Source organism: Thalassophryne amazonica, chromosome 3 (assembly GCF_902500255.1).
Source record: "Thalassophryne amazonica chromosome 3, fThaAma1.1, whole genome shotgun sequence".
NCBI lineage: Eukaryota > Metazoa > Chordata > Actinopteri > Batrachoidiformes > Batrachoididae > Thalassophryne > Thalassophryne amazonica.
The window spans coordinates 65,522,473-65,547,686 of record NC_047105.1 but is presented as its reverse complement, the minus strand read 5'-3'; the positions used below and the strand labels follow the sequence as shown (position 1 = coordinate 65,547,686).

Sequence of the window (25,214 nt, the reverse complement as noted above, 5' to 3'; positions counted from 1 at the left end):
ACATACACATACATACACATACACATACATACACATACATACACACATACATACACATACACACATACATACACATACACACATACATACACATACATACACATATACATACACACATACACATATACATACATATACACACATATACATACATATATATACCTCACTCACTCACCTTCAACAGCTTACTCCAATTAAAGCTTGCGGGGGCTGGAGCCTATCCCAGCAGTCAGAACGTGACGCAGGGTACATCCTGGACAGTACGCCAGTCTGTCCCAGAGCCACATATAGACAAAGAAACACATTACACCTGCACACCCACCTATGGACAATTTAAAGTTTCCAAACCACCTAACCTGCGTGTTTTTGGATGTGGGACGAAGCCAGAGCAGCTGGAGAGAAACCACGCAAACACGGGATAACATGGAAATTCCACACAGAAAGGCCACAGACCTTCTTGCTGTGAGGCCACAGTGCTAACCACTAAGCCACCATGCTGCCCTGTGATATATCATTCCAAGCAAAAGCTGCACAAAATATAATTAGTTTTATTATACAATTGTTTTTTTTTATGTTCAAATGTGCATTATATTTGTTTAAAGTGAATTCTATATTCTTTAAAAACTAATCAGCAATGTTTTGAAGCAACTAAAACATTCATACAATGACTATTTATAAATAGTTAAATATAACACCTTAAAATCCAGCTTGTGCTTTGAAGGAATTGATTGTAAATATGTTTAAGCAGAAATTCATTATAGAATAGAATGATAATAATAATTACACATAGGAATAGAATTCTGTAATGAATTCCTATAATGAATTCTATTCTAAAATGAATGAAGGAATTGACAGTAAATACAGCTTAGCAGAAATTCATTATCATGTATTAAATATACTGTATATTCTAGTTACATTCTAGTCTAATTACTGACTGAATATTATCAGCAAAATCAATCAATCAACATTTATTTATAGAGCGCTTTACAGCAGCCAGATGGTGTCCAAAGTGCTTTACAGTAAAAACAGATTCACAAAATTAAAAATAAAACATATACAATAAAGTTAAAACAGCACATAAAACACCTCCGTCACCTCCCCACTAGGTCTTAAAAGCCATCTTAAATAAGTCAAAAAATAACACAATTTAGTGAATAACACAACTTAGTGAGTGACACGCTCAATATAATTAATAAATATAATGCCTAAAACCATTGATATGAATGTGTATTTAAATAGTATAACTGTCCATTTGTTTTTTAACTGAACATTATCATTAGGTACAGTCAAAAGGCCTATAAATTGTTACATGCACAGCTAATATATGTTTTAGAAAAAAAGAAAAAAAAATCACCCACACACACAACATTACCTGTATCCTATATAATTATTATTTATGTTATTATCATCACTATTATTTACTAAAGTATTGCGTAGTGTGCATATAACGTGATTTTCTTAGGTGACTTATAAGCTCTGCTTCAGACTATTCCTTTTAGTATCACCATCCATTTCTAATCTTATTCAATTTTGCACTGTCATTTTGTGTGAATCTGAATAAAATGATTGAACAGAATTGAAAAATTGAATCATCTGCTGAAAGGACGCTGCATGATACGTTTCATAGTTTAAATTTTTCTTTGATATTACTTTGTAAACATTGTCATTTTGGGGACAAACAGCTGACTCCTGATTTTTTCAGAGTGATATCTGATTTAAAAAGATATTCGCTAGATCTTTAAACTGGGCATTTGATACATTTCTAAGTGGTGAAAGTAGATGAGTTTAAATATTTGGGGTCAACTGTTCAAAGTAATGGAGAGTGTGGTAGAGAGGTGAAGAAGAGAGTGCAGGCAGGGTGGAGTGGGTGGAGAAAGGTGGCAGGAGTGATTTGTGACCGAAGAATATCAGCAAGAGTGAAGGGGAAAGTTTACAAAACAGTAGTGAGACCAGCTATGTTGTATGGTCTAGAGACAGTGGCACTAACAAAAAGACAGGAGGCAGAGCTGGAGGTGGCAGAGCTGAAGATGTTGAGATTCTCTTTGGGAGTGACAAGAATGGACAAGATTAGAAATGAACATATCAGAGGGACAGCTCAGGTGGGACGGTTTGGAGACAAAGTCAGAGAGGCGAGATTGAGATGGTTTGGACATGTGCAGAGGAGGGACCCAGGGTATATAGGGAGAAGGATGCTGAGGATGGAGCCACCAGGCAGGAGGAGAAGAGGGAGACCAAAGAGGAGGTTCATGGATGTGCTGAGAGAGGACATGCAGGTGGTTAGTGTGACAGAGGAAGATACAGAGGACAGGGTGAGATGGAAACGATTGATCTGCTGTGGCGACCTCTAACGGGAACAGCCGAAAGACAAAGAAGAAGATATGTAAATGTTCCTCCTGTTTTATCATCAGCTAAGCATTTCACACATCGTGAATAGGCATATATGCGTCACGTGCGCACATGTAGGTTTCTCTTACTCAGGTGTGGCTTTAAGCATGGAAGAATAAATAATAAAATCAACAAAGAAGGAATTGAGTTGTCAATTAGTTGAATAATGATTAAAAAAATAAATAAATTCATAGCAACACAAAATATCTGTAGTCGTGAAGAAATTCACATTTTGCAAGATGTGTGTTCATGTTTCGTGAGATATTTTTTCAGGGGGTTATTAACAGCATGTCAGTGGGGTTGAGGAGATCCTCAAAGTGTTCTTTTCACTGTCTGACAATATCCTCAGTCCCGTTTAGCAGGTCTCCTCTCCTGCTGAACACAGCCTGGACTAAGAACTGCCTCCCTTTCCTGAAGCGCCTGACAGTTTGCCAGAGTCACTTTGAGGCTGACTGAAAGGCTTTTTCCATGGTCTCTCCAAACTCCTCCCATGCGCAGGTTTTTGCCTCACCCACCACTGAGGCTGCACTGCTTCTGGCCTGCCAATACTTGTCCGCCGATTCCGGAGACTTCTGTGCAACCAAGCACGAAAAGCCTCCTTCAGCCTGATAGCTTCCCTTACCACTGGAGTCCACTGGCATGTTCTTGGGTTGACGCCACGACAAGCACCTTATGGCCACAGCTCAAAGCAGGTGCCTCAGTAATGGAGGCCTTGAACATGGACCACTCTGTTTCCATGTCCTTTACCTCCCTTGGGATCTGGGAGAAGTTTCTTTGGAGGTGCAAGTTGAAGGCCATCAGGACAGGCTCTTTCACCAAATGTTCATAGAAAACCCTCACAAAATGTTTAGATCTTCCAGGTTGGCCTGGCGGTTTACCCTGCTATCTGACCCCATCATCACCAGGTGGTGATCATTTGACAGCTCCACCCATCTCTTCACCCCAGTGTCCAAGACACACTGTCACGTGGCATGATTATGAAATCCATCATCGACCTTTGACCTAGAGTATTCTGGTACCGCATGTACATCTTTGTGCTCGAAAAAGATGTTTGTTATGGACAATCCATGACCAGCACAGACAGCCAACAACAAAACACTCGGATTCAGATCCAAGTCCCACAGTGGTAGACCTACACTCCCTTGATTGAGAGAGTAACGACATGATGAGTTGAAACAAAACAGTCACATGACTCGTGGTGCCATCTTGGTTTCAAAATAGCGTTCACTGTTAATCTATCTGCATGTAAATCCAGTTAATTTCTTTAATTATTCACTGAAAATGCTGGGTTGTTGTGCATTTGGAGGCACAAATAGACACAACAAGGGTTTCAAGATGTACAGATTCCCTTCAGATCCAAACAGAGGAATAATTTGGGAAAAATAAAGTCAGCCATGTGGGATGGAAGCCGACATCATCGACAAAGTTTTGAGAGGTAAATTTATTGTTCACTCCAATGTACAGTAAAACTCAACTAAACTGTCATCGTATAAACCAGATATTCGCAGTCACTGGACAAAAAAGTCCCAATGTTTTTCTATTGTTTTCCATGTAATAAACACCATATATAACGTATTTTTCGCTCACATCGGATAAAATGTACCATCCATTTGTGATGTATTCCCATTAAAACCCCGAACAATCTGGACGTGCACAGTAACACAGGTACAAATTAAAGTTCAGCACTGACACCCGCCGATTTGAGTAAAGTGTGACTGTAGTCATTTCCCTGATTAAAAGTCAAGACTGTTCTTTTTTTTTTTTTTTCACACCGTGCTCAGACTCTGACCCACAGCCTGGACATGCACCTGTTAAATCAGACACAAAAGGCTGTGATTTGACACTTTTCTACTTTCACTACTTCATCTGCCATCATATTTTAATAGTTTCTGCAGTGCGCACGCTGATTACAAATGGATCAGAAAAATCCGCACATTTACAGCACGAAGTCTAAAAAAGAGGAAACTGTACATCTTACCTTTGAAATGGAGGTAATGACTGTAGAAAGAATAGGTTGTTAAGAGTCAAATTTGTCCAGAAAAAAGTATAATCCAGAGACAGAGAACTTTAAAACTGTCACATTTGTCATTGCATGACACAGAGTTACAGAGCTGCAGCTGCATAAATAAGGCTTTAAATTAATTAAATAAGTCATCATAAATTGTAAATTTATGTAAATTTGATAGCTTAACTATTTTTATATTTATTTTGATAGCACCTTTTTATATTTATTTTAATAGCACCTGTACCTGGATGTGTTGCTGTATGTGGTTAAATGATTAAAAAAATGTTGAAAACATAAAAAGGTTTCATTCAGTAGTTCAGTGCAGTTGAAACCAAAATGGCGCCATGTTGGGAGTTGATGTTACTCTCCTCAATCAAGGGACTCTAGGTAAACCTGGCCACTAGGCGCTCGCCTGCGAGCCCCCCCACGCCTGGCACCAGGAGGAGACCCCGGTTTAACACAATGTGCGCTACAATTATTCCATGTAGTTCAGGACAGAAATCTGCAGAGAGGCGTTATAATTTGTTTTATTACATGGCTGTGATACTATGCGCACTTGGATTGGCTGATTTCCGGTCTGATATTTTCCCATATCAGACCGGTTACTATGATAATCTGTCTGGAACACATTACAAAACAGAAAGCTAAAAACACAATTACAAAAACCAAGTCAAACATGAACATACTCCATAAATATCTAAACGGCAAAAAAACACCGATTGAAAGCTCACCAGCTAACGACTAGACCATCTGTTAGCAAGTTCTTCACGGACGTGAAGTAAACAGGTCGGACTACGAGCCGTCAACAGCTTCCATATTTGGGCAATACCGCAACCTTGCTTGCTCGGTCTGCACAAGGATATCACTCCTTTGTGTTCTGTGCACGGACCGAGCGTTGGCGAGGTCCACACTTACACCTCACTGATATTTTCCCGTACAGATTTTGCGCTCAGTTAACTTTATTAAACCTTTAGTATCTACTCTGAATTTGAATATCAGGTATATTAAGCAGAGATGAAATAGGCGCACGGATTAAAAAAAAAAAAAAAAAAAAAATGGTTCTTGCAATTCTGTTCCAGTAAAGTAGGTCCAAATGATCTTTACGCTATAGATTTGTTAAAAATATACAAAAGTACATTTCACAGAGTTCAACTCAAAAAAAATCTACACAGCAGTGAGATATAAACCAGAGGGGAAAAAAATTACTTTTATAATTTTTCAATGAGAAGAGGAACCTCACGTGATCCATCTGAACCAATCACTGCTCAGCTTTTCACATTCTAGCAGCGTCTAAACGGTCACTGTACAGAGCAGAGAACATACATACATGTACTTAATTGAATACATTTGTACGCATTGTGATCCTCCTCATTCCTCAGGCTGAAAAGTGTGTTGCATTGAAAAGAGCCAAAGATCAAGATGCTGCTCTACTGAATAAACCATCAACCAAAAAAACCCACACTTCTTAAGAATAGTGGAGCAGATAACTGTAACAATTGTTAATTTCTGGAAAGAAGCACCAAAGTTGGCACAAAAACTCCTTAGACATTACTCTTTTGAAAAAACTGAGTAGCCACTTGAATTTTCAGTAGGCGGCCAGGTAGGGGTCTATTGAAGAATTACACAGGGGTCAAGATTTAAAAATGCTCCAATCATATTGAAAGCTATACCACATTATTTGTCTGATCACAACAATACCAAAAAGGTATAGTTTGGACTATCTATGACTGAATGTTATGGAGTTATGGCGTAAAAACAAAAAGAATGGTGACAAAGGTCAATTTCAGTTTGTACAGGGGTTCAATACAGGGGCTCCAATTCTGGTAAAAAAGTGGTGCAAATTATTGGTTGAACTAATAGGATTAATAAATGAAAGTTTCGACTGTGTTGAATGCTTGGTCTGCAAGGTAAAGGTAGAGCAATGTCGACATCCATTGGATTCTATGACATGTGACATATGTCACCCTGTAACATGATAACTAAGCATGCCACATAGCGCAAACTATTCCTTTTTAAAACCCTATTAACTCAACCAATAATTTGCATCACATTTTACAATATTTAGAGCAACTTTAACATCTGACCCCTGTACAAACTAATGCTGACCTTTGTTATCATTCTTGCTGTTTTTACCCCATAACATTCAGTCATAGATAGTCCAAACTATAACTTTTTGGTATCGTTGTGATCAGACAATGTGGTATAGCTTTCAATATGACTGAAACATTTTTAAATTTTGACCCCTGTGTAATTCTTCAATTGACCCCTACTTAGCCGCCTACTAAAAATTCAAGTGGCTACTCAGTTTTTTTCAAAAGAGTAATGTCTAAGGAGTATTTGTGCCAACTCTGGTGCTTCTTTCCAGATTTGAAGGATTCCTCTGTAAATATTCTGTTATCTGCTGCACTAGAAGTGGCAGTACCAGCCCGGTGCAGGGAAAAAAAAAAACAAACTAGACGAGATCCAGAATAACCAGATTATCAAGAATTTACAAGATGTAAATGGATCAACAAAATTCTCATGCTTGCAGCCATTGTCACTGATTTCTTGCTGGAAATTTTCCTCGTTACACTCCAGATTTCTCCCATATGTGCAGCTAAAATGTGTTGAACTTTTCAAATTTGACATGGTCGTAATTTAATGTGCAACCAGTGTTATTTTCAGCTAGACTGAATCAACTGAAATGGGAATTTGTTAACCGGAGTATTCTCGCATTGAACCGATCACCTAAAACAATGAAATGTGAGGCAAAACAGTAAATATAAAAAGAAAAAAAGGCAAACACCTGAAGTTGTATCCAGTTACTAAAATACCAAACCTGCAACAAACATTTATCATGACATAATACTAACCCCCAAGGATTATGTGAAACCTCAACATTAACTCCATATAAAATTACTTATCTCTATAGATCCTTTCAAAAATATACTTTATACAACAACTTTATTAAAGTCCACAGGTTCTGCTCTAAACGCCAGTGTGTCGCTTTATCATTCACAAGCTGCTCTGTTCTTACTGAAATCAGGCAGATTCTCCTCTTTTATGATGATCCCTTATTTAAAATCAAACATCCTGTGTGGCAGCTGAATAAAAGCCTTTTTCTTGGCTTCAAGTATTTAACATTAGCAACTAAAAGTTTGACACAAACAAGTCCAGTGGCAGGTAGAGCAGAGTGATAAAACCATGAATACAAATGTTATGTGATCAATTTTAGGGTGACTTGGAGGAGAAAAAAGTGCTACAAGGACTTCAGTGTGTCCCAGAACAGTTTGTGAACAGTGCAGAATTTAAGTCTATTTTCTGGAGAAAATAAACACAAGAAACAGATTTCTCAGTTGACAGCTGGTCGATAATCCTGAATTTGTTACAATGCTTTACAATACACCTTGGTGCTTACAAATCATTCATTCCAGTAATGCACTATTCAGGCAGACATGCATGCAAGAAGAAGAAAAGAGAATATTCTTCAAGTGACTGCCACCGAATAGACAGCTTCAACCCGAGCGTGCAGGCCTCAGCCTAACCGGCTTAAACTGTTACTACAACAGAGGCCTACATGATTACAAAAAACAACAAAAAACAAAAAAACAAAAAAAAAAACTGCATCTCAGGTGATAAAAGTGATAAACACAAAAAGGATGGAGAGAGACCTGGCTAAAGCTAAAAAGGCACTGTGCAGGCTTTAAGTGCTGTGCACTGCACAAGATAGGCAAAACAAAATCTATCACTTACTGTTCCTAGTTTGTCTACCGAGGAGGGAACAAGTGTGATAAGGGCTCGTGCACAAGGGTTCACAATGAGGTAACCGCACAGGTACTGAATTTATCCACAGATGGCGTATTTGTTCTCTAACAGACACTGTGTTGGAAATCATTCTCACCCATACTTCAACACAGCTGTGATGGCTTCTGTCACAGGAATATAATTTCAGAATTTTAAGAAATCTATTGTGTGCATTTACTGGAAAACCTTAAATAAAAACTGCTGGCTTCTTGGAATGTTTGAAGTAAACATAAAGTTGGATTTGCACTTAACACTGAGGTCGACGGAGGCATCTGGCCCTTGCTGTATAATTGATAATTTTGTATAATCATGAAGTGTGCTATTTGACAAACCATTAGATTAAAAAACAAACCCAAAAACAACAGAATATGTAAAAAGTGAAACAAGCATGCATGCAGCTGATATTCTCACTAAAGTTTAAATTCTGCTCTTTCCAAAGAATGTGAATCAACCTGTAGTATTTCTTACAGGAAGTCATTTTATGGAGACAACAGAGCAGCACAGACATGGAATACTGCACCAGTCTAACTGCACATCACGTCATGTGACAACTTTAGGAGGGTGGGCTGTGGAGTCAAATGCATGAACAAAAATAAACAAAAAGCAAACACTGCCCCCTGGTGGGAGACATCGCTACAGTAAAGTGTTTCTCTGCTGCTTTTTTTTTTCCCTTTTCAAACCCTGGTGCTGCTCATCAACTACTTTTACTCATGATAACTGAGCCTAAACACGTCACAATGAACGACAGAAAACAGCTCTTATAGAATGCCAGGGATAACCTATGCATTATTTCATATTAATGTATTTTCACAATTTCTAAATTGTTACTGGTGTTGTAGCATTGTACTTTCTATTATCCTCTACTTTATAACACATTCACCATATTGTACTTGTTTCCATTCAGCACTAAGGGCCCCTTCACACATAAGAGGTCTATTAGAAAAGTATCCGACCTTATTATTTTTTTCAAAAACCATATGGATTTGAATCACGTGTGATTACATCAGACATGCTTGAACCCTCGTGGGCATGCGAGTTTTTTCACGCCTGTCGGTTACGTCATTCGCCTGTGGGCAGTCTTTGAGTGAGGAGTCGCCCACCCTCTCGTCGATTTTTTTCATTGTTTAGGAATGGCTCAGACTGCTGCTTTGTTTGATCAAACTTTTTTCAAAACTGTAAGGCACAACTGAGTAGACACCATTCGATAAATTCAGCTGGTTTTCGGTAAACATGTTAACGGCTGATGAGAGATTTTGGTCTGGTAGTGTCGTTTAAGGACGGCCCACGGCGCCTGACGGCGATCTACGCTTCGAGGTGGCAGTGTCTCGCCGTTTCAAGTTGAAACTTCCACATTTCAGGCTCTGTTGACCCAGTAAGTCATCAGAGAACAGAGAACTTTCAGAAGAAGTCGGCATGAGGAGTTTATTCGGACATTCCATTATTAACGGACATTTTGTAATGAAAGAACGTGCGGGCAGAGTCGCATGTCGGGCCGGACCCGACCGCGGGGGGTCGCGACAGGAAAAACACCTCCGTTGGAAACCTTAACGGGCAAGTTGGAACATGCCCAGCTGTTAAACAATTTCTCAGTTACTCACTTGTTGAAAGCCATCAAAAGCCGCCTGAATTTTACAAATGGTTTTCAACACGGAGGTGTTTTTCCTGTCGCGGCACACACAGATTCACCGAGTCGTCACGGAAATGACTCGGCGAATTTGCGGGCACGTCTTTCATTAAAAAATGTCCTTAAACAGTGGAATGTCCGCATAAAGTCCTCATGCCGGCCTCTTCTGAATCTTCTCTGTTCTCTCACGACATCCTGGGTGAATTAAGCCTTAAATTAGGATGTTTTCAGGTCGAAACAGGCCGACGACGGCGCCTGGAAGCGCTGCAGGACGTCCCGGTCCGTGGGAAGTCCTTACACCGACAGAAACACCCCATAATCTCTCTCAGCTTAATTTCTCGAATAGTATCCACTCGGATATTCCTCACAGATCCAGAAAAGATTTTGATAAAGCAACGCGCGCCGTCTGGAGCAGCATGTGAAACAAAGGAATTCAGCCGAGAGGGCGGGACCACATCTCACTCAAGGCCTGCCCACAGGGAAATGACGTCACCGACACGCATGAAAAAACTCACGCATGCGCACGAGGGTTCAAGCATGATTGGTGTAATCGCATGTCAATCAAATCCATATAGTTTTTTTTTATAAAACTGCCGGTTAGTTTTATAAGATACCTCGTAGTGTGAAGTTTGGTCGCATACAGCAAAACAGAGCAAGACAGTTCAAATTAGCGCACCACGAAACATCACGCCAACAGCAGGCGTGCACGATCCCGGTGCGAGAGTGTGTGCACATGACAGTGTCTTCTGAGCAGGAACACAGTGCAAGGTGCACCACATTGCACTGCTTATGTAGGATAAATAAAAAATAAAAACTAGCTGGTACCCGTGGGACCACATCGCGCTGCTTATGTGGGGGGGGGGGGGGGAACCAACACAAAAAAAAAAACATAACACCCACGGGACTCAAACCCATGCCTTCCAAAAGCTCTGACTGCCAGTCAGGAATTTTACCACTGAGCTACAGAGCTATCCTCTGAAAGCTGCAGGAATCTGCCTCATATCAGGAAGGACATGGAAGTATTACAAAAAAAAAAAAAAAACACCTGTCACACCTGTGTCAGCCTGATCCCGTCAGATCTCAGAAGCTAAGCAGTGCAGGATCTGGTTAGTACTTGGATGGGAGACCTCTTTGGAACACCAGTGGCTGTGTGTGTTTCTCCAGGTAAATCTGGAGTTGCGTCAGGAAGGGCATCCAGCGCAAAATGTGTGCCAATTACCAATACGGATCTGGCTGTATCCGCTATGGCGACCCCGAGGGGGGAAAAAAAAAAAAAACGGGAGCAGCCGAATGAACAACAACAACCATATAAAAACACCGCATTTCTCAAGCGAGCAATACAAATATGATCCATCTGTTCCTCTGTAGATGACCCATGGTCACTGACCTACAGTCATGAAATGACATGAATAAGAAGCACTGCGCTCTGATCATGTCCACATCTGCTGGTATCGGTGAGTCCAGTTGCCCCACGTGCATGCCCTGCCCGACACGTGTGTTTTGTGGAGGGCGCGGTGCAGCCCAGACACCACGTCATGTGGAACAGAGCTCACGTGGGTCAGGTGACAGTCAGATCACTCAGTGCGTGTTCTGATCTGACGGTCCGTTTCAACACGGGGGTAGCCAGTCAATGGGCTGCAGCGAGCGAGCACGCACACATATTGCCACAGTGGGCAGTTGTTAGTTCATGTCTGTCCAAACACAGTACGTGTTGTCCAGCTGTGATGTCCAGATTGACAGATCTCTACAGCTGCTTATGTTGGCGGCCACACCTCCTGTCAGTTTAGCACACACAGACACATTTCACTGCCAGCACGACAGTGATTGTCTGCAGTCTGTTGTCATGTTAATAGTGCAAATGGCCACACATTTTCTAAGTGCCATGCGAGTGGTGTTAGATGTTCGTGCGTGTCACCTGGAATTTGGCCGACACCTGCTGCGAGAGGGATCGATGGGCTCACACAGCAAACACTCTGTCTTTCAGCTGCTGGTGTGCGCAAATACGAGGTCTGTTAGAAAAGTATCCGATCTTTTTTTTTTTTTGCAAAAACCTGATGGATTTGAACCACGTGTGCTGAGCCAACCTTAAACCTTTGTGCGCATGCGTGAATTTTTTCACGCCTGTAGACTGCGTCACTTGCTGGTAAGCAGCATTTGTGTGAGGTCGTGTGTAGTGCTCTAGACGGATTTTCATTGCAAGGTAAATGACGGAACGACTGGAGCAGCGCTACTGCATCAAATTTTGGCTGAAACTGGGCGACAGCCAGGTGGAAACCATTCGGAAGATTCAGACGGCTTTCGGTGGCTTTTCAGTTGTGTGACTGTCCGAGAAATTGTGGAAGAGGTGAGCATCATTTTTCGGAGTCCAGCATGTCCTGTGAGACTTCAATACAAAGGTGCTTTTGCTCCACCGTTAGCAGCTTCGGCACAAATTTCGCCGCCACCCTTTTCAGGGCTAAATCTTCCGTCACAGTGGAATGTGCCGAAAAAGTGGTGATGTCCACCTCTTCTGCAATTTCTCGGCTAGTCACATGACGGTCCCGCATCACCACAGCGTTCACTTTGGAAATGATCTGGTCATTTCAGCATGTTGATGGCCGACTGGAGCGTGGCTCGCTCTCCACCATTGTGCGGACGTCTTTAAACTGGTTGTACCACTCCTTAATCTGTGTGATGCTCATAGGATCGTCACTGAAAACCGTCTGAATCTTCCAAGTGGTTTCCACCTAGCTGAAAAAAAAAAAGAAAAAAAAAAAGGTTCGGATACTTTTCTAACAGACCCCGTAGTTGTAGCAACAGGTATACGAGGCGGGGACGATTTTACATGTTTTGCACAGATTCCTGCTACATGTGCATTTCTTGCGCACTTTGACCAAATTATGCACCATGTGTGAAGGGGCCCTAACAGACCTGTCCTGGGAGAGAGATCTCTCCTCTGTTACTCCTTTTATACATATTTAGAGCATAAACCAAAGAGGAAACACTCTGGTGATTTTGGTCTACTATATAAATAAAACTAGACTATTATATGGTGGGAGAATATTTTTGCTCTTACCTAAACTTTAGCACAACATCAGACCTGTAACAGCACTGGAGATGAAGTACTCTGGCAGCACGGCGTCCTTGGCTGTCAGTTTGTTTCTACATCAACATGTAGGTGCAGAGCAAAAGTGCTTCCATACCGTGCGTCTTCAGTGGCATGCTAGGATGGGCCATAAGGTTGAGGGCATACAGGGCCGTGTGTCTGTGATGTCAGCGCCGTCCTGAAAGAGGGCCCATGGACAGAGCGTTGTCTTCATCACTGTCGTCCAGCTGCCCCGTGTGCACGGCGTGAGTAATAAGGTGGAGCTCCTCAGACAGCGTCTCACTGCGGTACGCCACACGGATATCAGGGACATTTGTGCGACGGATGTCGTTGCTCTCAGATCCCTCTTTATTGTAGTTTGGGCCCAACCAAAAGCTTTTGACCTGAAATGATGTGAAACTGTGTGAGAATGGGAACATTAAAGTTTTCCACACAAAAAAGTCTGAATCCAGGTCAGACTCAATCTTTTCAACAAAACTGAAAGAAAATAAACAAATAAAAAGGCTAATTAGTTCTTCAGTAATGCCCTGTTTACACCGGATAAGACCAAAAGGACCTACAAGATCATAACATTTGGTCAACTCTCACAGGTCTTGGCTGGTCTCCATTGTGATCCGTTATTAGCATATACACCGAGTATGCATTGCCACTGAATTGTGCGAGTGAAAATATGTTCATATCCGCGACGACTGATGCAACCCCATGCAGAGCCTACTGAGAGTCTAGAGGGAGGATCCGAGAGGATCCGCTGTGGCGACCCCAAACAAAAACCGGGAGCAGCTAAATGAGCAACATGTATTTTGTCACAGCTAAATCATAAGCTGTTCACCATCTACCTTTTTATAGAAACCCTTTTGTAATTGTGTCCAAGCATTTAAGGTAAAAATGAAGTGGAGAAAGCAAAGAAAACAGCAAATTGTTCTCCTGCTGAACAAGATTATATTTCACTCACTAACCATTGCTGCTCTTTCTAATGCAGCATCATATTATAGAAATACTTTAACCTACACATTATTTAAACACTTCAGGATAAACACATTTTAAGGGGACAGCTTCTGTAGAGCTTTTACTTCATTCAATACCAATTAAAATCTTATAAAAGATATTGCTTCACATCCTACTTTAGTTAAGCAGAAATGTTAAATTAACTAAACTTATTTTTATATGGCTCATCAATAAAACTTAAGAGAGGATATCAAAAAGTTTTGAGCCTCAAACAGAAAGAGCAAGATATTTGGATTTATAATGTTTTATTTTTCAACATAGTCCCCTTCCAATTCCATATACTTGTTCCATCTAGTTTGCCAGTCACTGATACCCGATTGGTAGAATTCAATATCTTGGTCCCCTAACCAGCCCTCCACTGGACCACTCAGCTCATTGTCATACTCAAATCTCTGGCCCCGAAGGTATTTTTTCATCCTGGGAAAGAGGTGGAAGTCACTAGGGGCTAGGTCTGGAGAATAGGGTGGGTGAGGAAGAAGTTCATAGCCACACTCGCGCACAGCGTCCATGGCAACCTGGCTGGTGTGGACCGGTGCATTCTCCTGGTGAAGCAGAATGCCACGACAGATTTTTCCATTTCACTGGAGGGTACGTCTCTTCCACACAGTGTTATGACTCAACAACTGAAGTGAGCAATATGATCCTACATGAAATAAGTAGCTAAGGCATTGATGTAGATCAGGTGTAACGCATTGTAATATCTGACTGTGAAAAATGTGCGAGGCTCAAAACTTATTGACATCCCCTCATAGCTATAGTAAAGCACAGGCCCAGAGTAATACTAATTTAAACATTTTAGTTGTTAAAATCATTATTATTATTATTAGTAGTAGTATGAAAAATGTCTTCAAAAGTGGACCTTTAATCAAGGGGTGTTGCGGAGGGCACCCCCTGTCCCTCCTACACCCCCTTTCCATCTGGATGCGCTCCTGGTTTGCAGTCTGAGCAGGAACAATCAAGAATGTGTGTCTTTATGTGGAAGGTGTGACCTGATTAAGAGGTAAGAAGGTTTTATGAGCGTATTTTTACATTATATCGTCCTCGAAAGACATTTTAGGTGTATTTTGGGAAGGAAAAAAAAAGCATTAATGTTTATTGTTATGTGCTGTGGGTCTAAAGCTGTGTTTTTAGTTTAACTTTTAAAGAAAAGGTGAAAAATATTGTTTATAAAACTGTCCTCTGCTCACTGTGTTGGTTGTCACAGCGCTGTGACACACTTAAGCACATCTCCCACCTCCTCCTGCAACAGAGTGCAGACAGGACGCAGAGGAACATACAGGGACTCGCTGGCAGGAGGAAAAAAACAAAAACAGAGACGTCATTCTAAAATCGATTTTTGAACGTTATGAATGCCGTAAATTTTATATCTTGTCCAACTGGTTTTTCGTTAGGACAGAATCAGTGAGAAACCTGCCTTTTGGCAGCCCAATTGACAAAAAAATCTGTAGTAGCGACAGAGAACTTTAATCCCTGCTTATGTTATGACTAAAACAGACCCATGATTAATTTAGGGAGGGTCCAACTTTACTGTGCGCTCAGATTACGCACAGTGTAACTATGCGCGTTACACTGTGCGTAATCTGAGCGCACAGTAAATTGCAGATTATCTGATTTGTAAAAGGCAAATTAGAGTTGCACACAATCCTAAATGCACTTCTGTTATGTACTTCAGTCTATGCTGTAAGGTACACTGTCAAGACAAAACCACCTTTGCAAATGTAATTTACAGAAAACAATATCACAGAGAGACGTTGTGTGAGTGATAAATATTTGGATTATTTTGCAAATTTTGAGGATGAATGGAATTCAAAGGGTTATAGTATTTTTGCAGGCCTGGGGACATGACAGAAAAGTATATATCAGACACTGTCACACACAAAAAAAACATGTTGCCTCATAAATAATAAAATCAGAGCCAAAAAACAAACAATGAAAACAGTTTACCTTGTGTGAAAACCCACTCATGAGGACACTGTTCCTTGCCAGCTCACACATGTCACAGGAACTTAGCTTCCACACCTGTGTGGCAATGCTGTACTCTTCCATCAGAGGCTCCTGGGGTCAAACACACACCAGGAAAAATGCCAGTTTAAAAGATTTAGAGAAAAATCATCAGCTATCATTATCTTTTTACACTAACACAAATGTTAGATGTACAGCAGCACCTTGGTGAAGTGGAACTGAAGGGGATCATCAGTGGACAGAGAGATCATGAGTCCTCGGGACAGGTACTCTGGCAGCGGGTTGCGGTGGTAACTGAGGAACAGGCTGTTGTTACTCAGCGGGGACATGGCGATACCAACTTGAGCAAGGTAGTAAAGATACTGCAGCACAGGGGCCTGAAAGATAGAGAGAGTGAAATACCTCAGGCGTCCATGCCACAGTCCCACATTGATACCGGAACTGTAGATTAGATTAGATAGGCCTTTACTGATCCCTTGGGAAGACTACCTCAGGGAAATTGAAGTTCCAGCAGCATTGTATAGCAGCAGACAGGATAAGAAGCACGCAGAGTATCAAAAGTGAAAGTTAAAAAGAAAACAGTTTGCAAATATAAATACCAGACATACTGATCAATACTGGTTTACTGGTTACTACTGTTCCTCTCCTTCCCATCCTCTGTCTTCCTATTACTACTCTTCCCCGAGTGAGGAGTTGTACAGTCTGATGACCTGAGGGATAAAGGAGTTTTTCAGTCTGTTGGTCCTGCACTTGGGAAGAAGCAGTCTGTGGCTGAAGAGGCTCCTCTGGTGCTGATGACGGTGGGCAGAGGGTGACTGGCATCATCAATAATGTCCAGCAGTTTGTCCAGTGTTCTCTTCTCTGCCACTATCACCAGAGAGACCAGCTTCATGCCAACCACAGAGCCAGCTGCCTGATCAGTTTGTCCAGCCTGGATGTGTCCTACTTAGATGTGCTGCTGCTGCCTCCCCCCAACACACCATGGTGTAAAAGAGGATGCTGGCTACTACTGGTAAAACATCCATAGGAGTTTCCTGCAGATGTTAAACGACCACAACCTCCTCAGAAAGTACAGCCTACTCTGTCCCTTCCTGTACAGGTGGTTGGTGTGGGTTGTCCAGTCCAGTTTGCTGTCTAGCCACAGCCCAAGGTACTTGTAGGAATCCACAGCCTCCACCTCAGCTCCCTCGAACAGAAATGGTCGCGGACTTGGTCTGGACTTCCCAAAGTCAATGACCAGCTCCTTTGTCTTTGAGGTGTTGAGCTGGAGACGGTTTGTGTGGCACCAGACAGCAAAGTCCTTCACTAGGCTCCTGTACTCCTGCTCTCTGTCATCCCTGATGCATCCAACATTGGCTGCTTCATCTGCAAACTGCTGAACAGTGACACTGGCACAGCTTCATGTCTGGACTCTTAAACAGCAGCAGAGGTCGAGCAGCCTGGATTTACATGAACCACCTGTCTGAAGACCCAGTCACAAACAAGGGCTCACTGTTGTCAAAGTCAATCATAAGAATGAGGGTGATGCATTAATTTGCATCTTTCCCTTTTCTGCTTGAACTTTAATGTAATAATTTAACTCTTCTGTGATACAGTCTTAACATAAACCAAGTGTTCAATGCACGTTTTATTGAATGGGCATTCATTTACACTGCATTATTCCCTTAGCTCAGGGACATGAGCTTCCACTGATATGAAAGATCTTTCAAAGAGGTCAAAATTTTAGAAAACACCAAAAGTTTATGAAAAAACTTGGCATTTTGAATGTTCCACCAGCAACGATAAAACACAATGACAACGATTTCCCTGCAGCTCAGTACTTCCTGCGCTCACCTTTCTGAGCATCAGGCCATGGGAGATGTTCTGTGACAACATGAAACCAGACACCAGGTGGTGGATTGGTCCCGCTTCCCCACAGTGAGGTCTGAACACAAATGTATTGAAACCTCGACACCTGTAAGGGGGAAGAGGGGGAGACAAAAAAAAAAAATTTAAAACCTCATTTTAAATTTTCTCTTCAGTAAATTACTTTATGTTTAAATGAATGGAGATTTACTGAAAGGTAAAACACTTTACAGGTTGTAACCAGCATCTCCATGCATGCTCTTAGTATGTTATTTCATTCACAACAGCAATATATACATTCTCATGAATATGCAAAAATATGTCACTAAAAATTTAAACATGTAAACAGCTCCTCCATTTCACTTCACGCAGGACACTGAGCAGCTCCTTCAGTGACAGAATGCTTCATGCAAAGTGGCCTCTATTTTAAGAGTGTGCCAGTTCATTATGCTAGTTAAAGTTATAATCACTATGCTGTTGTTTTCTTGTTCTTTCCTTCCTGTAACTTTTGTTTTGTATTGATTTTGTGGTCTGTAAATTAGTGATTTTTTTGTAAGCATTGGTGCCTAATAAATTCAAATTCAAAAGGCAGGAAATACCAACGCAAATCTGGTCACTGGTTAGGCTTACCATGCTCATTATTTGTGGTCATTTTGTGGTTCAAACATGATATTAACCCATCAGAGTGGATTTGTCTCTTCCTTTAAACTGGAGTGCACCAGGCACATAGCGCCGTGGTGTCACGGAAACAGATACAAGTGAAAAAGGGATTTTTGGCTTGTTTGCAAGAATGTGTGTCAAGAATGTGACACACAGTCAGGCAGCTGCATGATGAAATAATGTCCCACATACTCTGTACACACTGCCAAGACAATAATATTAATAATGATAATAATAATAAAAAAATAATAAAAGGAGCATGTGTTAAAAGTGCTCACTTTCGCAGGTGGTTGAGGACGGTCATGTTGGCATAGGTGTAGTAGAGGTAATAAGAGTAGGGTGGGTTGTCCTCATCTGTCCAGTTGACCGGCAGCGGACTGTCGAGATTGAAAATATGGTGCTCAGGTTTGGATTCATCGTCAACGCTGTCAAAGCCCACCAGCTGTTAAAATGACACACACAAAAATTAGAAACAATCAGTTATGATCTGAAAGTGTGACCCTTTAAAAATGCAGCAACTGTCATGTCGCGATACTGACATGCTCGAGGAACAGGTGCAGCTCAGGGTGGCTGCGGGGGTTGATCGTGGCTTCGAACAGAGGCAAGAAGATATTCATCAGCATCTCCTGGAAATTAGCCAGCTGCTTCTTTGTGTGGTACACATCACTGCAAACAGCACACGCAATGGATACTATCACAATACTTAGTGGTGTTTGCAAAAATGCAAGGCTCAAACCATACAGCACAGAACGAGGAAATAAATCAGCTGATTTTGTGTAATTCGATAAGAAATTTAAAGCTGCAGTGTGTACGATTTAGTGTCATGTAGTGGTGACGTTGCAGATTGCATTATGCCATTGCATGTCACAATTTTGTTTCCCTTCATGTTCTCACTTTTTTGGCAATGGAATTCATGCTCCATTGCCTTCTCTTGTGATTAACAATATGTATATATTCACCAAAATGCACGAGCAACCAGTATACAGTGTGCAGGGAAGTACCTACTGATTCATCATTCTTCATTTTTAGTCATAAAGCCATGCTGCAAACTGTTAAAGGCAGCATAAATGTGTATTCATTGGGCTGCCGCATCAGCATGGCAGTTTCCATGAGGGGGCTTGTGCCCATGTAGATTTGAAGGGCTCATTCCAAGCTCACAAAAGCACATTGATTCATTGTTATAGGTAATTATACACTGATTAACGGAGGGTTATGAAAGCTATAGTTCATTTCTGCAACAACAACAAACAAAATCTAAATTCCTACACACTGTAGCTTTAATGTATGCAACAGATTTCTAAGACAGGGCTCAATTCTGTTTACATTTTAACTTTAGTTGCTTACATCCGATACATTCATATCTTTATCAGATTACATACAACTACTATGGTTTGTTATAATCTTTACGCTATGATTCTTGTAAAAAAAAATTATGGCCAGTTTATCAAAATTTACTTGTGGGAAGCTGTAGGAGTGAACTGCAGTTTTCTTTAATGTTGTCATGACTTCATCTTTACATTAGGTAAGGAGTTTTTTATTATTATTATTATTTCTTGCATTTAGGTTTTGTTCAACCCTGCAACAAGAAAGTGGCAATAGTTTCAACCATGCAAGTATATTCCCTTCATATTACCACATCTTTCAATGTTGAATCATTCCTGTCCTTCAGCCATGTCAGATGAATATGTTCAGAAGTATAACAGCAGCACAGGATTACAATATCAGAGAAACAATGTTAACATGTCCTTGCTACCACAGGCACAGGATAAAATTGTTTATGAATATAAGAGTCATCTGGTGCTGCCAGTTTATAACTTTCCCTCCTGCACGCAGTTTGAAAACTTTTATTTTCAAGAAAACAGAACCTGAGGAAGTACTTACAAAAGGCGGGGTATTTGAACGAGCCAGCGCACATTATCAGAATACACACAATGTTTGACAGCCCACTGAGCCAGTTTATCCCATTCATCACTGGAACGACCGTAGATGGATAGGCGGAGCTCAGAGTTCTGGTACTTACTCTCCTCCAAGTCAGCCATTACCTCCTGCACAAATAATCAGAGTTTAATGCTGCATTGCATGCACTGCTTGTCAGTTTTTTTTTGTTTTTTTTTGGGGGGGGGGGGGGGGATCTATTCTACGTGTCACATTTTCACACCTTTACTATGTGCGCAAAGTATTTTCCTTCAATGTGGTTGTCAGTCTTGATAAAGATCTCTCTCAGGATGGATTCTCCAATGGGGTTGTATTTGGCATTGAACTTGTCAAATCGATGGAACGTGTTACGGTCCTGATGAAGACAAAAGGGAAAAAACCCCACTTACATATCGTATCTTTACCAAACACAGATGAACTTATAATTAGCATTTCTCTAAATATTACTTGATAAAAAAAAAAAAAAAAAGCAAAAAAAAAAATTGTGCCGTGTCACCGACCTAACGGTCCCTACTAAAATTGGTCTGCCCTGCCGTCACTGTGCATGCGTCATTTTGGAGAGTCAGCAGCGTCATTTCTAAGCGTCAGCCGCAGTTCACTGATTATCACCTCGTTTCTGCTTAAAACTGCACTCCAGTCATCATCTATCTCAGCGACAGATATCTGAAGCTTTCCTACAACAATCATTTCCACATAAATTCAGCATTATTTCATAATAAAAGACGAGGGAAGTGATCAGAGCGCCGCAGTAGACATGCTGCTGCTATTGCCTATGTCATTCCAGAGTGTCAGCCGCGGTTCATCGATTATCGCCTCGTTTCTGCTTAAAAAGGCCTTGTTTCTACTTAAAACTGACTTCAGAATAATTTAAGAGGTTTTACGTTGTCATATGATGGTTAATAATCACATGATTCCCTTTGATCACTTTGGGCGGAGAGTCAGACTCAGATGTGCTGCTGAGCTCTGAATGACTCATGCACAGTGAAGGCAGGGCGGACCAATTTTTAAGGGGGAACCGTTCAGTCAGCGACACCGGTCCAGTTTCTCACCGCATGCATATCGAGAGTGTCTACACTCAGATCGAAGGCTGTCAGGTTCATGCTCTCAAAAACCTCCTTCAGGGTCTGACCACGCCCATGCTCTATGTGTACTATCTCCTCAGGGTACTTCTTCATGGCTCTTTTGATGAATCTCAGCAGGTGCTTCTGGTTCATACAGGATGATGCATGTATGTGTGTGTCTACCTGAAGGCAAGATGAAGCAGAACAGCAGCAAGAAAAACGTATTATAGCTGGGCGAACAGAAATGCAACAGAACTATGGATCTGTGAGCAAGTTCACAAAACGTTACCACCCTTCCCCTCACCGCCAATTACACCAGTTGCTTTCATGGATTATATAGCAATGGTATTAAGTCTTTTGAAACACCTGAATTAACAAAATAGTCAACCTCTATACTGAATAGGCCAAGCACGTCCATTTCTACAAGTCATTTACAAATATGATGTAGTTTTAAAAAGTAAAAGTCTATTTGTCACCCTTAAAGACATCACACCAGAATGATTTTCCTTCAAGAACATCTTGACATGGTGTGCTTCCACTGTTTTAGTTTTAGTCATACTCATAAAGCAGTTTAAGGGGATTTGCATACACAAAGTCAATATCATAGTACGATCCAAATATATTCAAAAATCCAATCATCTCTCACTGAAGATGTTGGAGAGAATTATTTTCATTTGTGCTCACCTTGACATTGTGTGAAATATCACTGAAATCCATAAAGTGGCTTAGGAGGAGTTACACAACAATGTCAAAATTATACTATGTATTGTTTAAACACAAAAGTCAAATTATTTCCCCTTGAAGGTGTCAAACCAGGGTTATTTTTCCTCCAAGCACAAAAAACAAGCAAAATAAAAAAAATAATTATTTGCAGGGGTATAATAAAATTCTCTTTTGCAGATGTGAGAGGCAGCCCTTGTGTAACTCCCGCTGAACCCATGTCCAAATGAATACTACAGACTTTACAATGTAAACATTTTGCATTTACCTCTGCCTGGAAGGTGTCCATTCAGGACCCAAGGCAGATCCAGCACAGGCTCCCAGACTTTATTTGACTTGTGCCACAGCTCAGCTACCCTTCTGCTGTTTGCATCGGGGCAAGCTGAGCAACATAATTAAAATTCAGAATTTTTGCAGATTTATCATTATGCTAACAATCACCAGTACTGACAACTAAGATTAACAGAGCGACTCTTAAAATCAGCTGAGTAAGCCAAAGCTGCCATTTGCAGACTCGTGCCTTGCGTATGTTGTAGAAATCTCTGTGTGGAACCTTCTTCTGAGCTGCCAGCTCCTTCATCTCATTCAGGAGGATGTGCATCTGGAATTTTGAGCTTAGGTACTGGAGGCGGCGGTAGCAAAAAGACTTCCTGTAAACATCACATGTTCAACAGAAACAAAAGTACCACTTTAAATACAGAATAATACAATGAGCTGAAAACAGGTACCGTATGTGCACTGGTGCTGTCAAAAGAAAACTCACACAGGTCCATTGATAATCAGAGCCATCATAACATTCATGTCAGCAATATATTCCTTCAAGTCAGGGTAGGGCAGGTCCAGCTCTGTGCTACTGCAAAAGAGATCAGACCAAAAGCCAAATTCTAATTATGAAAAACAATTAGCACGTTTAACTGAGGCTATGTCATGCCACAGGTAGATGCATACTTGTCCATGGGACTTTTCTTGGTGTAGACATGGATTACTCCATCCACCATCTTGGAACCATATCCTGCGTCTGGCGGCATGTTCTTGGGGTCTAAATTTTCATAAGGGTGTGTTTCTGAAACAGGTGGGTGGACGGTAACATCTGGGAAAGCAGGACACATACAGACAAAGTAACAGCTTTGACCTCCCAAAAACAGTAATATAGCAACTATTCAGAACATGTTGGTTTATTTAATGCTAAACTAAAATATTACAAAGGCATAGAGGGAGTGTTTCCCACTGCATTTATTGTTCCGTGCTTGTTACCAGGTCATGTTGAGTTTCCTCATCAGTATACCCAAATAGAGAAGTCTGGCAGCATTTTTAACTTGCAACTTTAGAGAACTGTGTCTTAACATTTACTTCCTGCATGCATGAGCCCTTTTCATCATTCAGGTAGGACATTTATATTTTGTCATGTATGCTGAAAGATTGCAGGGATAGGCTCCAATGACCTCCCCCCAAACTTCCCCAAGATTACACAAAATTTGGTCATGGAACTGAATCCTTCTCAACCAGTAATGGAACCAATTAAAGTTAGAGGGACTCGACACAATTAAGGCATACAAAGGCAGATCAGATGAGGTCATCAATCCATTTCTTTGAACTTGTTTATTTAAATTAGTGTCATGGGAAGCTGGAGCCTATCCCAGTGTTCACTGGGTGAGAGGCACATCCTGGACAGGATGCAAATCTATCGCAGGGTTGACATATAGACAAACAGATTCAAACACACCTATGGTCTATTTAGAGCCATTTCACCTAACCTGCATGCATGTCTTTGGAGGTGGGAGAAAGCCAGAGCACCCAGAGGGAACGCACCTGAACATGCAAACAACACAGAAAGGACCATACCGGACGCAAACCTGGGTCCTTCTCGCTGTGAGGCAACAATGCTAACCACTAAGCCACTGTGCTGCCCTGAACAGATGAATCTAAGGTGGCTATAATCCCTTACTATAGATTATCATTACCCAAATTCCAATGAAGTTGGGACGTTGTGTAAAATGTAAATAAAACAGACAACGGACTGTTGAACAACTGAAGTCGTACATCAAGCAAGAATGAGAAACAATTCCACCTACAAAGCTTCAACAATTAGTGTCCTCAGTTCCCAAACGCTTACTGAGTGTTGTTAGAAGGAAAGGTGATGTAACACAGTGGAACATACCACTGTCCCAGCTTTTTTGAAACGTGTTGCAAGTATCCATTTCAAAATGAGCAAATATTTGCACAAAAACAATCAAGTTTATCAGTTTGAACATTAAATATCTTGTCTTTGTGGTGTATTCAATTGAATATAGGTTGAAGAGGATTTGCAAGTCATTGTATTCTGTTTTTATTTACATTTAACAGTGCCCCAACTTAATTGGAATTGGGGTTGTAGTAACATATGTATTTTTGTGTGTGCATTATACCATTGTCTATAGGAGTCTCTATAATATCATCACAGATTGCCACATCCTCAGATTTCAACCCAAGTTCCTGCAAGAAGTGAGCTGTGGTCTTACAAAAGCTTTGCAAGGATCGGTTTATGTACTTCTCTCGAATGAATAATGCCTTCACCACACACTTGGCTGCATCTACGAGGTCAGTGAAGGGTACCTGGGAAGAAGATTTAAAATCAAAGCGAGAGTTACAAATCAGTCCAACAACAGACTGCCATGGAGATTATTTTACCATGTTATTGTGAAAACTTTATATATCATTCAAGAAAATTTAAATAAAAATCTCCTGCTTACGCCACACTTTTCCTCTCCAGATATTGAAACCCGCTGGTACTCTCGCTCCAGTGGCATTTCCTGTTCTTTAAAGCCATCATCAACAGTGTCGATACTCTTCTCTATCATTAACCTTAAAAGATTCAGAGAAAAAAGTGTTAAAGCAAATGAAAAGTCAACAAAAGGAGGAGGAATGAAGACATCCACAGAAGGAAAATATAGGAGGTAAAAAGAAATAAGGGGAAAAAAATTAATGAAGCTCAAGGTAATGCAGATCAGGAGGTGGGAGAAAGAAGCCAGACTGATTTTGATTTTGTACACTGCGACATGGCACAACTTGCTGGATGCCCTTAATCACTCAACTCCAGTTATCCTTGAAGAAACATGCACAGCCACTGGTCTTCCTAAGAGGTCATCCAGCCAAGTGCTCATGATG

The 25,214-nt window shown here is 41.0% G+C and overlaps 1 protein-coding gene across 4 annotated transcripts in view; it reads right to left on the bottom strand.

Moving 5' to 3' along the window:
- Nucleotides 1-12,845: 12,845 nt before the first annotated feature.
- The window catches only part of LOC117506914 (AMP deaminase 2-like), an 85,703-nt gene continuing 73,334 nt past the window's right edge, over nt 12,846-25,214 (bottom strand). For all 4 annotated transcript variants that reach the window (XM_034166590.1, XM_034166593.1, XM_034166591.1 and 1 more), the window contains 14 exons: nt 24,800-24,911; nt 24,476-24,662; nt 23,019-23,160; nt 22,834-22,923; nt 22,591-22,720; nt 21,339-21,533; nt 20,513-20,644; nt 20,236-20,399; nt 18,894-19,020; nt 18,633-18,796; nt 17,683-17,803; nt 16,053-16,226; nt 15,832-15,942; nt 12,846-13,265 (listed from right to left, as the gene is read on the bottom strand). In XM_034166590.1, coding sequence (XP_034022481.1) covers nt 13,050-13,265; nt 15,832-15,942; nt 16,053-16,226; nt 17,683-17,803; nt 18,633-18,796; nt 18,894-19,020; nt 20,236-20,399; nt 20,513-20,644; nt 21,339-21,533; nt 22,591-22,720; nt 22,834-22,923; nt 23,019-23,160; nt 24,476-24,662; nt 24,800-24,911 — 2,065 coding nt within the window. In that variant the 3' untranslated portion in view covers nt 12,846-13,049. The remainder of the gene's footprint in view (nt 13,266-15,831; nt 15,943-16,052; nt 16,227-17,682; nt 17,804-18,632; nt 18,797-18,893; nt 19,021-20,235; nt 20,400-20,512; nt 20,645-21,338; nt 21,534-22,590; nt 22,721-22,833; nt 22,924-23,018; nt 23,161-24,475; nt 24,663-24,799; nt 24,912-25,214) is intronic.